The sequence below is a fragment of the Esox lucius genome, chromosome 19, assembly GCF_011004845.1.
Source record: "Esox lucius isolate fEsoLuc1 chromosome 19, fEsoLuc1.pri, whole genome shotgun sequence".
In the NCBI taxonomy this organism is placed as follows: domain Eukaryota; kingdom Metazoa; phylum Chordata; class Actinopteri; order Esociformes; family Esocidae; genus Esox; species Esox lucius.
The window spans coordinates 21,233,958-21,249,125 of NC_047587.1; the positions used below are offsets into that span (position 1 = coordinate 21,233,958).

At 47.8% G+C, this 15,168-nt stretch overlaps 1 protein-coding gene across 11 annotated transcripts in view; it reads right to left on the minus strand.

Annotated features, from left to right (window-relative positions):
- The window catches only part of pclob (piccolo presynaptic cytomatrix protein b), a 107,015-nt gene that overhangs the window by 37,751 nt on the left and 54,096 nt on the right, over positions 1–15,168 (minus strand). For 7 of the 11 annotated variants that reach the window (XM_029114881.2, XM_020040325.3, XM_034288016.1 and 4 more), the window contains 8 exons: positions 8,133–14,976; positions 7,185–7,771; positions 6,001–7,044; positions 5,603–5,868; positions 4,710–5,511; positions 3,499–4,576; positions 1,467–1,535; positions 870–896 (listed from right to left, as the gene is read on the minus strand). In XM_029114881.2, the coding sequence (XP_028970714.2) occupies positions 870–896; positions 1,467–1,535; positions 3,499–4,576; positions 4,710–5,511; positions 5,603–5,868; positions 6,001–7,044; positions 7,185–7,771; positions 8,133–14,976 (10,717 nt within the window). The remainder of the gene's footprint in view (positions 1–869; positions 897–1,466; positions 1,536–3,498; positions 4,577–4,709; positions 5,512–5,602; positions 5,869–6,000; positions 7,045–7,184; positions 7,772–8,132; positions 14,977–15,168) is intronic. The other 4 variants (XM_020040324.3, XM_029114884.2, XM_029114883.2 and 1 more) reach the window with 4 other exon arrangements.

Consider the following 15,168-nt stretch of genomic DNA (forward strand, 5'->3'; position numbering starts at 1 on the left):
AAATCAACCATTAGCCTCTAACCCCGCATCTTCACGCCCCTCGTGCACATCTGCCGTTATTAACTGGTAATATTGTTTTTCCTCTAAATCACTTTCTGGCGGATCTTTAGATCTAGTGACTTGATCAACACTCCCTTAGAATATTACGTAAACACATCACGTCCATGTCTACAGCTCCCGGGTGAGCAGTGATCAGAGAGTTGGACGGATAGGTGAATACAGAGTGGTGGAATCCCAGCTCCGTCCTATCCTCAGCACTTTCAGATCAGTGAGCACTACAGAGTCTGTATGCGGATGGATGTAGTAGAACTTGGTTTGGCATGCGTGCATGGACATGCAGAGGTCCCCTGTGTATGTGAATAAACAGATCATGCAGAGAGCAAGTAGGTCATGGCCACATTACACAGACTGAGGGTGGAAGTGGAAGACAGTAGCCTGGGTGACATCCAAGTAGAGTTTAGTGTTATCTGGGTGACCTAATAGCCTATACTGTAATAGCATAGACTCTCAAGTATTACGTACCTACTATTCAGTCATATTATTGTTGTTGTAAGCCATATCTGAGTGACCTTGTCATACTGCATAAATAGAAATTCTAGCAATGGGTTTGATATACAATACGTACAGAATCATTTATATGCGGATCATTCCCGAAATGGATTGGTTCACCACAACAGTATATGATATGTTTACAGTACATTACCATCCAAATATGGGTCATTCCAGAAATGGGTCTGACATGTGTGTGTGTGAAGGCCATTGAGCACCACGGTGCGTGGAGGGGTGGAGGGGTGGAGGGGTGGAGGCAGACATTCTGTAAGCTACATGGGGTCGGGTGTGGTCTGGACTGTTCACACTGCAGTTCTCACCTTCTATGTTCCAGTTGGGGCCTCCGGCTGGGGTGTAAAGTTATACGTTTTAGAAATCACTACAAGACGACGTCAGTTAATCTAAAAGGGCAACGCAAGGTCCACTAATACTATGTACCACATGCACTGAACAAAACCTAAGTCAGCACATGCTTTGGAAGCAAATAAATACATTGTAGTCTTTCAAGGAGTTTGCATTTCTGAAGAGAAATGGATGAAAGATACGTGATAATACAGCAAATGTACACTGATTATAAAATGATCGACCTACAAATTGGCATATAGTATATTCTAAACATTGGCATATACTAATGTATATATATATATATATATATATATATATATCAGATGCATAGCATTGCGTTAGATTACTTAAAGGCACCGGGACTGAAGCAGTCTAAACATTAAAGGTAGATTCATATATGACATCATAATGGGGTGACTTAATTGGTCCTGGCAAGGTGCCCTTCCTTTGAGGCATGGCTGTGTGTAATGATGTCATATTGTGAAGTGCTCCTTTAACATGGTGCTGCTGACTGTAGTAGTGGAGGCCAGGCGGCAGGGCCAGTGGCGAGGAACTAAACTAGAATACTCTACCGTGTCTGATACTCTCATGAAAGATTCTGGGATCATCTCTGTTCAGTGTCAGCATGGAGTCAGTTAGGGCTGGAACCAAGGCAGATAGACATTTATTTATGAAGGTTTAGGAAGAGCATTCTGCTGATTATCAACTACTCACGGATCTATTGTCATAGTCAGTTTTGTAGTAAATGTATAACAAAAAGCTCTTCAGACAAACAATATATGCATGTTTATTAGGGAGTTTGTGTGTGTGTGTGATTTTGTGTGTATGTGTTTCTGTTTTTTCAAAAATATATGTTCAGATATGTAAAGAGAACTTATGTGAAAAGGTGTTGCTATGCAGGCCCAATAGAAACATAGGGGCTTAAGCATAGGGGCATGTTTAGAGTGACTGTGAGCCTGGTTATTAAACAGGGATTCAGGACAGCAGTCATTTCACACTAAGTCCCAGGGAGGAGATGGGTAGAAAACACATTAAAATACTGAAAATCAGGAAAGAGAATGCAACCAACATCATGCAAAAGGCTTTATTGAAATGGAAACTCAAACACGTTTATCTCACAGCAACATGCATGAATACAAAACGAAAATGCACAAGATGGACCGAGATGAATATGATATAAATAAATGTATACAGTACCAATACCAAAAAATGGACACTCGTTCAAGGAAATGCCTTTAGTTTCACTCTTTTCTACATTGTAAATAATAGTGAAGACAGTAAAAATATGTAACAGTAGCCACTGTTTGCCTTGATTAGAGCTTTGCATTCTCTCAACCAGTTTACTGAGGTGCCAGGAGTAAAGCTATAATCAAGGCAAAGGATGGCTACTTTAAATAATTTAAAATCTAAATGTATTTTGATTTGTTTAACTCTGTTTTGGTTACTACATCATTTCATATGCTTATAGTTTTGATGTATTTACTATCATTCTAAAATGTGGAAAATAGTAAAAGATAAAGAAATACCCTTGAATGAGTAGGTGTCCAAACTTTTGACTGGTAGTGTATGTAGTGTGAGAATCATAAAATACATCCACTATCAACATTGGCCCAAATCTGATATTACAATACAACAAATTATCAACATATTCCTCACTGCATTGCAATATAATTTTCATTTTTTATTTAACCAGGTTAAGTCAATTAAGAACCAATTCTCATTTTTCAAAAACGACCTGGCCAAAGGCATAAATATGGCTCTGCATCATTATTGTTGTATTATTGTTGTATAAATAACTGACTTTGCTAATTTGCAATTAGAACCAGACCCACATTTATTGTAGCAGTTAAGCAGTATGCCAAGCTGCACAATAGCTAGGAGGGTGCTTGCAAAAGTAAATATATGTCTGGATAAAAGCCTGACTTATTTCCTATAAATGTCTGACATTGTTTTCTGTCTGGAGAAGAGGAGGAGAAAACAGGAGTAAAGAGGCGGTGTTAAAAGGTGGTGTGGTAACATGATGCTTTCTCTTTCTGTCATTCTATAAGTTCTATAAGTACCTAAATGGTTATAGACTATATTGTATCCAGATTGTAGAGTTTACCAGCTATTGTTATATATTAGTTAGTCTCCCACTTGTTCAAATATATTTGAGGCACTTAAGTTGTGTGCTATTTATGATAATGTATTGTTAATATATTGTTATTGCTCTGTATGGTTAGAAGAAGCCCTGTACCCCATAATACACATTTGGTCAGAGATGAAAGCAGGACGGCAACATGATAGAAGGAGAAGCATGCTATAACATGATAGATTCTGCAGCACAGACACATATATCTCATATGTGATACCAACAATGTTATATATCAGTGAAGGAGACTGTAAAATGTAGTGTTGCATGCAGAGATGTAACGAGACAGACACTGAAACCAGAATAAAACTCAAAACAGTCATCTGACAAAACCAAGAAAGCAAGATGTGAAATTATAAGTGATTAGGACACCAGAGGAGACAAGTCGAAGAGGTCTCAGGCAGACAAGCAGTCAGGACCATGCGGTAGCTACCCATAATCAGGGTGCTGGGACAGCTTCAAAAGCCAGTTACCTTCGCTGTCAGACATGGCTCCCCCCAGGTCGTCCATGATGAAGGCTATGTCTCTGTCAAAGACCCCGCTGTGTCCACGCGTAGCCCTAGACTCTTCCCTCATGTGCTGCTGAACCTCCGGCAGGGAGTGGCTGGAGCCAAACTGGTCTCTGGAGTCGGCTGAGATAGGTGGGAGAGGGCCGGCTGAGGCTCTGGCCATGCCCATGGGCTCCCCCACTGGGCTGAGAGGGCTCTCCTCCTCAGAGTTTTGGGCCACGATGGGGATTCTCCCACGGCTCTGGCTGATAGGCAGACTGGTAGGCTTGGTCCTGGCCACCCCAGAGCTGAACGCTGCATCCAGGGCCTCCCCATCGCTCTTTAACCTGAGAGAGGAACTGGACAGGTCCCGTTTGATGGACAGATCAAGGCCATAAACAGAAGTGGGGCGTGAGTTTGGTCGTGAGGAGGGACGAGAGCGCGTGCCACTGGGGTAGGTGGCGTCGTCTTGTAGGGTTGACCTCAAGATTGGTCCCCCTAGGCCAAGGGACTGACCAAGGTTGTGGCCTAAAGAACCTGCTAGGTTAGCTCCAAGGGAGGATCCCAGGTACTTCTGCTGCTCAGACAGGCTCTTCCTCAAGCCAAAGGTGATCTCATCCTGGAGCTGTCTGGCTCTATTGGACAGGTTTGTGGCTGACGAGGGTCCAGAGCCCAGGAAGCTGCTGTAGTCTGGCTCCAAGTCTCTGCTCTCCTGGATAGGAGAGAACTTGGTAATCTTAGGGTCCATCAGGGCAGCCTTCTTCTGGTTCTTGATCTGTTTCTGATAGAGTACGGCAGCAGGAAGCTGCTTGGCAGCCTGTTTCTCCAGAGTGAGACGGCTGATGCTGTACTTATCAGCCTTAGGAAAATGCCTGTAGCTAGGGTCTGTGGGGATGTATTGTGGCATGGCTAAGCCAGAGAGGTGCTCTAGACCTTCTGTACCCCGTCTGAACTCCTGCTTTATCTGCTGTTTCAGGAGTTTTAACTCATAGGGCTCCTCCATAGAATTCTCGTCTCCTTTACCGTAGCTGTGAAGCCTTGAGTTACCAAGGAACTCGGCAACCTAAACAAAGACCATCATTTGTCATCATCACTATCATAATCACAACACCAGTGAATAGGAAAATGCAGAAATCACACGTGTTATAAAAGAAAGCCCACATGCCACAAAATAACATAGACATGTATATAGTTACCTCTGCAGTGCGCCTGGCCTCAGCGGCCCGGAGCAGCCTGTCAGCCTTGGACAGGTCCTTATCAGGCAGACTGAACCCTGAGCCCAGCGCTGCAGATCCCAGCCCTGTGGAGCCTTTAGTTAGCTGCTCTATATCCTCTATCAGAACATAGTTCCTAGCATTGTGGTGGTCGATGTCAGCATAGAATGACTCAGTAGAGATACTGGACATGGGGCTGTAGGCCAGGCTCCTCTCATCCAGGCCCATCCTAAGTTCCAGGCTGCCGTACTTCCCGACCCCATACCCCCCATCGCAGGAGGAAGGTACGATGATCATGGGCTGGTTCCGAATCACCTCATAGTTTGTGGTGTTTTTGGACTGGTAGCCTGAAGACTGGGCTTGCTGATGGGAGAGCGAGCCTTCGGGGTAGGACAGACTGGACACAGATGAATAGACTGACTGACTCTGGTAGGGATGCTGCTGGTAGAGTGCCTGCTGCTGGTACAGGGTCTGTTCGGGGTAGTGGCTGGTGGCCTGGGTCTGGGGGACGTACTGGGCATAGTGGGAATAGGGACTAGTCAGAGTGGAGTACTGGGAGTCAGTTTCTGTCTGAGGGGGGATGAACTGGTCGAACTCTGACTGCGGAGCTGTCCTGGGTCTCTCCAGGCCATGGCTGCCCCCTCTGGTCTCCCTGATGTTGCTGACCTCGCTGTCTGACATGTAGTCTCTCTCCTCAGCAACACCCTGCAGGTAGGCCCTCTCCCGTTTCTCCCTCTCCTGCAGCAGGGCATCCTTACGACGGTTGATTCCCATTTCCAAGTACCTGTTGGGATTACATTAACATTAAATGTAGTCTAAATAAAATCGGTTTCTACATCTGATTTGCCTGATTCACACATGAACGAATGAATGACCTCAGCTTGGCATCAATCTCTTTTTCCTCCTCGTCCAGCTCAGCCTGTTTCCTGCGGAGCTTGGACGATTCCCTTTCCACCAGGTCCAGCTCCTTGTCAATGTCCTGCAGGATCTTGGCCCGGGCCATGGTGGTGTTACGGCCAAGCCGTCGACGAGCTGAGTTGGTGCTGAAACCCGAAGGGCCGGTCAAAGGGTCATCCTCTGGCGGAGACTTGGGAAGGGTCCTCTTAACCTTCTTTCCAGTGCCTGACGGAGAACCCCGGCCCTGAGCAACCAACAGGAAACAAGCAGTATATGATAACAGCTACTAAAGCTATGTTTTTACTTAAAATGACAACCGCATACAATCTTTGTGTTTTGCTATGCTGTGTGAAGTATTTTAACTACAGTGACTTACAGAGTATATGTCTGTGTAGTGGTAGCTCATCCTGTCCTCTGTCGTGGGACTGAGAGACTTGGGGTCCGACAGAGACTTCTGTCCAGGCTTCAGCATCCTAGAGCCGGAGGAAAACCTAGACAGGTCAGCAGTCAGCATCTTCTGACCTCCCTCCATGGCTTTACTAGGGGAGAGTGGGGACACGGGAGAGTATAGCACCTTGGGGGACTTGGGGGCGAGATCTGCCTTAACTGGCGAGTGGCGCCTTCGATCTGTGTCTGTCTGGCAGCTGAGACTGCCTCCTCTCTGAGAGTTCTCTGGGGCTGAGATGTGTTTGATGATCTCCACCTTGGTGTCCATCTGGATGCCAGGGCGCTTGATGCTACCGGAGTGGTCAGTCTGGACAGAGATCTCTGCCACAGTCTGGATGGCAATGCTGGACACCTTAGAACCGCTGTGTTTTCCGTCACTGCTGTGTTTGTTTGAGCGGGCACGCCGCCTCGACCGGGCAGGCGCGTCCCACTCATCCTCCTGGTCCTCCTCGTCATCAGTCTGAATGCAGCTGTCTATACCCCTTCTGTTGTTTCTCCTCCTTCTACCCACATTCGCCCTGTCTAATGAGTCCTCATCATCTGTCTGGACGCCACTGTCCACTATCCTCTTCCCTACCACCCCTGTTCCATACCCCTGGTCACCTGGTTGCTTCAGCCCTGGTGGTAGTGTCCTACCGAGAGCCAGCTGGTCCTGACCACCACCGTCTCTCTGCCCCCTGCTGGTCATATACTGTACCCCCCCTTCTAGCTGGGTGACAGATGACGAGGTGTTGGATTCATCCCTAACAGGCCAGTATTGACCGTTATCCCCTACCCCTGCATACTGTGCCTCTAGGAGGTTGTCTGAGGATCCTGTAGTGCCGTAGTGCTCCTGTAGTTGGCGCTGTAGCTGCACCTGGAGCTGTTGGATCTGCTCTAGCTGTTCCCTCTGCTGGTTGTAGGTCTCCTGCTGAGCTACAAGGTGTGCCCGGTGCTCCTCTTCCTGTTGCATTAAGAGCTGCTGTTTCAGAGCCTATGAATTTGAATAATATTACATTATCACGGCCATCATATTGCAATAATAGAAACAAGCCCATTGAAAATGTGCATGAACAGTGAATGAAACCATGCATCATATATTAACACAGGAAACATATGCACACAAATGTGTACCTGTAGCTCCTCCAGCTCTCTCTGCACCATAATCTGCTCCTGTTCCCGGTAGCGTTGGATCTCCTGCCTTTCCCACTCCAGCTCCTCAGCCAGACACAGCTGCTTCAGCTTCTCCAGCTGCAAAAACTCCCGCTCCATTTGGTATTGTGTTATCTTGCTATCCTCTAGGCCGGGAAACATGGGTGATAAAGCCAGGGCATCAAGAGACGCTGCAATGGCCTCCAGAGTCTGGTCGGAGTATAGGTCAGGAAAGCCTGTCATGATGTTGGCCAAAGCGCTGGGCAGTAGGTTCTTAGTATCCATGCTGATGATCTGTTGGCCAGGGTCGGTAGGGAGAGTAAAACCATAGGGGTGTGGAGCTGGGGCTAGCTGTTCCTGGTGGGTTCCGGTAGGGGGTAGGGTGGTGCTGAAGATGGACCCTGGCTGGGTGGTGATGGCATATGTAGAAGGAACAGGGGCTGGTATGGAAGAGTACACCATTCCATCTGAGGATCTTAGGACACTATAAGTAGGGACCTGGGAATATGGAGCAGTGGATATCCCAGTATACACCCCAGCAGCTTTACTGGTGTAGTCAAGTGCTTCACCTGTCATGGTGGGTCCAGAAATGTAGGTTTAGGGCAATGATGATAGCATTATATACATGTTCTTCACAAGAAAAAGCTAAGCAGATTTTATTTTGGGAGATCATGTCACTAAGCATGCAGGTGTATTTAGTCTATCCAGCTAGCACGACGCAAAGCCAAAATAGTGTGGGAGAACACGCAGGCATACGCATGCATCTGTGTAAAAAGACAAAAGAAACAGAAATTAAGATTTTGAAGAAATCATGCAAAAGTAAAGTTAATGGCAATTCAAGTCATACAAAAAAGAACAGAGTGATAATTGCGGAATAAAATAAAACAAGCATAAATATGAAACTAGCAGATGTATGTCCACCATACTAACCTGCTGACATATTACCCGCTGTCAGGTCGATTGCGCTGTCTGAGGCGCCACTACAGTCATATCCAGTCTTTCCATCATAGAGAAACAGATCTGCATCAGCCAGGTTGGTCTCAGACATGGCCTTGCCGTTCATACCCTTCATGCTGTAGACCTCAGCATGATCATACTGGTAGTGGTCGTCTCGGTACCCAAATCGGTTGTCAGGCTGGGTAATAACCGGTGGCTTTGTCCTACAGCTACCTGTGAAGGGTAGCTTGTAGATGACATCACAGCATACACTTCTGCCAGACGTCAGATCAATAGGTGTCCCATCATCCTGTACAACATTAGTCACTACACCCGGGCTGGTGCTGGACAGAGCCACCATGGCCCTGAGTGGTCTCGAGGTGGACAGATCAACAGCCCCTGCCGGCTCTGAGGGCATAATCCCCCCATTGGTGATAGCAGGGGTCATGGCCACCGAAAGCCTGCTGTCTACTGCAGTGGCTCCATATGACAGATTGATTGGTGTCTCTGTGTCTACAACTGCTACCGTCTTGACGACAGGGGGAGAGTCTATCCGCCTGTACACTATCTGTGCCAGAGGCTCAAAAGGTTTGTATGTAGTGAGAGGGAGAGGCATTGAGGAAACATATCCCTGCAGATCTAATGGCTTTTCTGCTGGCTCGTTGGTATATGAGGAAATGGTGGCTGAGCAAGTGACGATAGTAATGCTACCAGTGACAACAGACAGCGTCGTTGAAGGGGTGATATCAGCACTGAGGTTCACTATCTCTGGCTGCACTGCTGTATGTCGACCTCTAGAATCGCTAAAGATGGATTGGCGACTTGATTCCTGAGGTGTCAAGTCCATCCCTGAATCGGTCATCTTCACACCTACTTTAATAGTGCGGAGGTCAATGGCATCACCAGAGAAGGTTTTCCCGTTCTGTTTTAGAGAGGGCTGAACTTTAGCAAGGTCTGGTTGGATTGTGATGGCCACTGCATTGGAGGCAGCAACCTGAGGCAGCCTTTCATGAACCACAGACACAGTGGTTCTCTGGACCTCGGTGGTAACAACCTGAGTGACCAGGCTTGGCAGACTTTCTGGGGGCTGGGCCGAGGTGGAAATAGAGGTGGAGTACACGTGGCTAAGGCTGGAAACCACCTTCTCAGGCCCACAAATTTCCTGACTCTCAACTGACTCCTGGTGGAATTTCCTGGTGATGGTGACTGGGGCCACAGTGATGGCCTGTGGAGTCTGCTGGACAGAGGGAACTGACATTCTTCTGGCATAGGCTTCAGTTGTAATGATCTCTAGTGGGGTACCATACTCTGATGAGTAAGTCAAGACTTCTGACACTGCCTGTTGCGGATGCACTAAAGAGGTAATAGATTCTCTCCTGTATGGGACTTCAGTATGAAATGTCTCTAAAGGTCCCTCTATCTCTGCAGGCATTGTGATAACCTGGGCCATACTTTGGGGCTGCTGCATTGTTATTGATGCTTGTCTTGTAGTGGAAATAGCCTCAGTTGTAACCACCTGGATGGGTGTTTCATATGGGTAGGCAATTGTGTATGGTTGGCCTACAGAGGATATGGATGTCCTTTTAGTGGTAAAAGCCTCAGTCGTTATAGCCTCAATAGGCATTACATACTCTAAAGGCAAAGTTATCACTTCGGTCAATGCTTGTTGTTGCTGTGAAGATGAAGGAATTGATGGTCTTTCCGGCTGTAAAGACATTGCTGATATCTCTTGAATGGTTTGTGGCTGCTGAATGTCTAATGGAATTGATGCAGTTCTAGACATGGCATCAGTTGAAACCACCTCTATCAGTGATTGTGACTGATGCATGCCTGAAGGTGTAGATTCTACACGGACTTGGCCTGTCACAGCATCAGTAGGTATCTCCTGCTGTGAAGGAATTGTAAATACCTCTGCCATGGTTTGTGGTTGCTGCATCTCTGATGGTGTTGATTCTCTTAATGTTAGTGATGGTGACTGATGCACGGATGAGGGTACAGCTTCCAGGTGGACCTGGCTGAAGAGAGCTTCATTGGGTATCTCCTGTTGTAAGGACATTGCTGATACTTCAGCCATGGTCTGTGGTTGCTTCATTTCTAATGGTATTGATGTCCTTCTTGACATGATGTCAGTTGAAAACACCTCTATCAGTGATGGTGACTGATGCATGGTTGATGGTGTAGATTCTAGGTGAACTTGGCTGACGACAGCTTCATCAGGTAACTCCAGCTGTATGGGCATTGTGGATATTTCTGTCATGGTTTGTGGTTGGTGCATTTCTGATGGTATTGATGCTCTTCTAGAAACAGCCGTTGTTGAAACCACCTCTATCAGTGATGATGACTGATGCATGGTTGAGGGTATAGCATCTGAGTACATTCCTGATACCTCAGTCAAGGTTTGTGGTTGCTGCATTTGTAATGGTATTGATGTTCTTTTACCTAGGTCATCAACTGAAACCACCTCTGTAAGTATGTCCTGCACTGATGGCAAAGCTATTACCTCTGCCACATATTGTGGCTGCTGAGGTACAGCTGGTATTGAGGTCCTTCTTCCAGATGCCTGAGGTATAGACATTTCTACAGAAACCTGTGGCTCTGTCATTACTTCAGATACTGTTTGGCCTAGCTGGGCTGTTGGCGGTATATATGGTTTCTTGACTGGAGCTGGGACACTGTGTACCTGAATAGGGGTCTCTGACCCTGCTGAAACTGTCACCACCTCAGCCACACCGTGTGGAGGCTGCATATCTGATGGTATTGAAGGCGGCCTTCCTGTAGCTTTAACAGCAACTGCCTCTGGGGCTGTTGGTGCTTCAACTGGTACTATTGCAGCAGTTGGTGGTGGCTGCCTTAGTGAGGGAACTGATGCTGTCCTGATAGTTGCTTGGGCTGAGAAGGCTTCAATGGGTGACGGTTGTTCTGATGGTGTAGTCCTTACCTCTGGGCCTGTCTGCTTAGTGGAGGGGATGGACCCTCTCCTGATAGGTGCTTGGACTGTGATACCCTCTGTGGGTGTGCTAGGCTCTGAGGGAAGCGTAATCACCACATATGTCTCCAGACACTTGGCATACCTAGGAGACATAGGGGACCTGGGTGAGGTAGCACTCATTTTAGACTCAACTGGGGTGGTTAAACTCAGAGACAGGGCATTGGGAGGTTCTCTGGTCCTAGGCAGTGTTGTTGCTGTGAATGGCTGTGATACACTGTCATTTGGAAGCACTTCTCTGGCCCTGGGAAGTGTGTGACTGGCTGTAGGAACTACTGGAGGTTTCACACTTTCCCCAGGCCGGTGACTGAACACCAGCCCTGCAGGGATGGACACAGGCTTGGGGGGGACTGGAGGAGGTGCAGAGGATTTATGTACTGGACTGTGGCCTGTGGTTGTTACAGTTGCAATTGGGACAGAAGGTAGGATAGAAACAGATGGCTTCTTGGGATAAACAGCTGGCTTGGGTAGTGTGGCAGGGGGTGGTGGATGAGTAGTAGGAGGTGGAGTATCTACTGCAGGTCTACATTTGTCTGAGCTGAGCACAGCAGGAAGAGGGGGAGCAATCGGGAAAGGAGCAACACTCGCAACTACAGGCCCAGTGATCATCTGACTAATGCCTTCAACCCCAGCAGAGGTGGTAGTCATTGCCACTGAGTTTGCCACCTGGTCTCGGGTTGTCTGGCCGAGCACAGACACATTCTCCACATTTGGGACTACAATGACCACATGCTCTTGTCTGGTCGGGGTCATCATGACCTGAGGGATAGGCCCACCCTCTGGACAGACCTGCTCCACATGTGGCTGTATATCCACTACCAAAGACTGTATGGGCTGCCCATTCAGACCTATTCCCATGCCTGTAGTGGTCGTCATTGTCGGTGAGACATGTTGAATGGCCCTGATTGAGGTAGGCTCTGCTGAGGTCTGGGGCAGGGAGACTGATGTAGAGCGAGGTGGAGGAGGAGGTGGTTTCTTTTTGGTGGAGGCTTGTCTCTGGATTCGCCGTGTCCCTGAAGCAGGGACTACAGTTGGGGTTGGAGATGGAGCAGCAGCTCGGACAGGCACTGAATTCAGAACTGTAGCTGGGCCAGGAGCTTGGGCTTGGTGTGAAACCACAGAGGTGGTAGTAACAAGGTCTGGCATTTGGACCACAACTGGAGCTGGGGCAGTAATTGGAGCAGGGACAGGAGCCGGAGTTGGCACTGCACTGGGAACAACTGGAACTGGGGAAGGTAATTGAGATGCTACTGGGCTTGGTATTGGAGTTGGTGCCGTGACCTGCACAGATGGTGGACCCTGAACAGATATCTGGGATGGGGATGTAACCAGGTCTGGCATTTGGATAACTACTGGATCTGATATCTGTACCACCACTGGGGCAGGGGCTGTGGCTTGGGCTTCAGAAGTAGCATCGGTTGTAGTTGTCGCTGGTGTTGGTGCTTGATTTGGATCTGTAACTAGATCTGGGACAGTGACCAAAACTGTTGTTGGAGAAACAACCATAATGGGAGCGATAGAAGGTGGTGAGATAGCAATAGACTGAGAACCAAAGGGTGCTTCTGCTTTGGCCAGATCTGGTGTCGGAGTAGTGATTGGAGTAGAGTCAGAAGAGAGAGGGCTTTTGGCTTGGAATGAGGAAGAGGATGTAGCATTTGAAGCTGGACTGACTGGTGTTGCTGGTGAGGTGGGTGGTGATACTGGAGATACGGATGATGGTGTTGTGGTCATACTGGGGGCTAAAACTGTCTCAGGCGCAGAGGCAGGAATTGGAGTAGCTTTAACCAGCAGAACTTCAGACACCATAGTTATGGGTTCAATGTCAGCTGCCTCTGTTATTGGTATATGCTTAGAACCTGGAAGGTACTCTACCTCTTTAGTTTCAGACTCATCACTAGGGGTAATATCAGAGGACACTCCTACTCCATACTCCTCTATTATACTTTCATCCGTCTCGTCCTCTCCAGAGGAACACTGTGTGATCTTCAAATCCGGAATAGGGTAAAGAGCTCTCCTCAATACCATGTCTTGAAGAACTTTTGGCTTGGCAATGTCTACGTCAGGACGTTTTGGAGGTTCAGATGGCCGTGGTGGAGCTGGACGTTTCTTTCTCTTCACATATGTAGAATCAGCATCTAACATAGGCTTTTCTCCTTCTGCCTCACCTACTTTGCAGCACTCAGCTGCAGCAGAAGATGGTGCTGTCACATGTATCTGAGGATTACCAATGTCCATAGCCTTCTTAAACTCCTGCTCTATCAACATAAGTTCCTTCTTCTGAATCATCTCCTCATACACCTCTTCAGGAGACCTCAAACCTATCTTCCCTGGCTCTTTAGCAGGGTCTTTTTGGGGCTGCTCCAGTTGGGTGGAACTATGTTCCGCTTCAGGCTCCTCCACTAGAGACTCGTAGAGGTAGTCTTCTATGGCCATACCATCATACAGTGGCTCTATCTCAGGGACTGGCACCGTCTCTTTTTTAGGAGATCTAGCTTTCTGAAGCATCTCTTCATATGCTTCCTCTGCACTCTTTAGTGGCTTTGCAGTACTGAACTTTATTTTCTTTGGGACAGCTATCCTGGCTTCTGTGTGGAAGGCATCGGAATCAGACTCCATGCTAGGAGAATAGTCAGAGCCTGATGTCCTATGAAACTCCTGAGCCGGCTTTGCCTCTTCAGTGGGTGAGGCATCTTCAATGGGAGACAGATTACTGGGTGAGATTGGAGAGTGATCTAGTCTCCTCTGAACTCGCAGCTCATCTTTATCCCTCTTGGACTTCTTGGAGCTCCTCTTAACCTGCTGCTGGTCCAACTGTTTCTCCTTCTCCCTGATATGATCATCCTCTTCCCTGAACTCCTCCTCCTCTGAAGAGTCCTCAATAGTGGATATGGGCTGGCCAGACTGCCTGTGCTTGGCCTTGCGGTGTTGTTTCCCCTCACTACTTCTCTTGTGGGTTGGGCTGCTATCACTGTCCTCTTCCAGAGAAGAGGCTGAGGTGGGGGAGGTTCCAGGGGTGAAGCTAGACACCTGGACGCTGGATGACCCTTCACCTTTGGACCTGTCCAGGGAATCTGTGATGCTCTCTACCTCAGCGTCCCCATCCGTGCTCTTTGTTCTTTGCCTCGTCATTGGCATGGCTTTCTTATATACAGTGGTGTGCTCAGTGAGCTCAGCACTTTCCCTAGTGGTTTTGGGCTCAGACCCTGGGAGAGAGGGTATCCTGCCTGTGTTGTCTTCATTATCCATACTGTCTTTCTTTAGCAGGGGCATAGCTTTGGCTGATGCGTAGTCTACCTCAGCCTCCTTGGTCTCTTTTTCTTTGATTTCTTCCTCCTCCTCTGAAAGAGACATCTCCTCCTCTCCTGTCATCCCAATGATCTGCCTGCGGATGAACTCTTCCTCATCCACGAATGACTCAGGGCTATCGGAAGGGCTGTCTGTAGGGCTGTCTGCTTTGTAGTCCTCGCTGCTGGATGAGGCTGCTGTGCTGACTGCTATTGCACTTAATCTTCGCCTCTGGAGCTGAGGTGAGGGAGAGGGCTCACTTCCGCTGCTCTCCTCCATCGGAATGTAACTCAGCCGTCTCTTCTCCCCGTTCACTTCCTCCTTGGCGGGCATTGCTGTTTCAGGGGTTGTGTCCATCACCAGAACATCTCTGAGTGTCTTGACTTCCTTCAGCTCCTCCTCTGAGGCATAGGAGCCCTGTGAGATAGGAAGTATGTCTGGTCCATCCTGAGGACTATGGTCCCCGGTCTTTGTGTCCCCCTCAAATGGACTGACTGGGATGGATGGTATATCCACTACTACCTGGTCCACTAGCAGGGAGGCTGAGGTCTGGTCTTCCACCTTCTCCTGAAAATGAAAGAAGCATAACATGAAAATATCATTCACATATTCATAGATAATGATATAAAATAAAAAGAATGTTGCACGCCTTTGGTCTATTTTACCTCATGGGTGTAGCAAATTAACATCTAACAACTATGGCATCAATCTGTAGTCCTTGGTAAACAAAGTTCTTATATTAACAACAAATACAAAGAA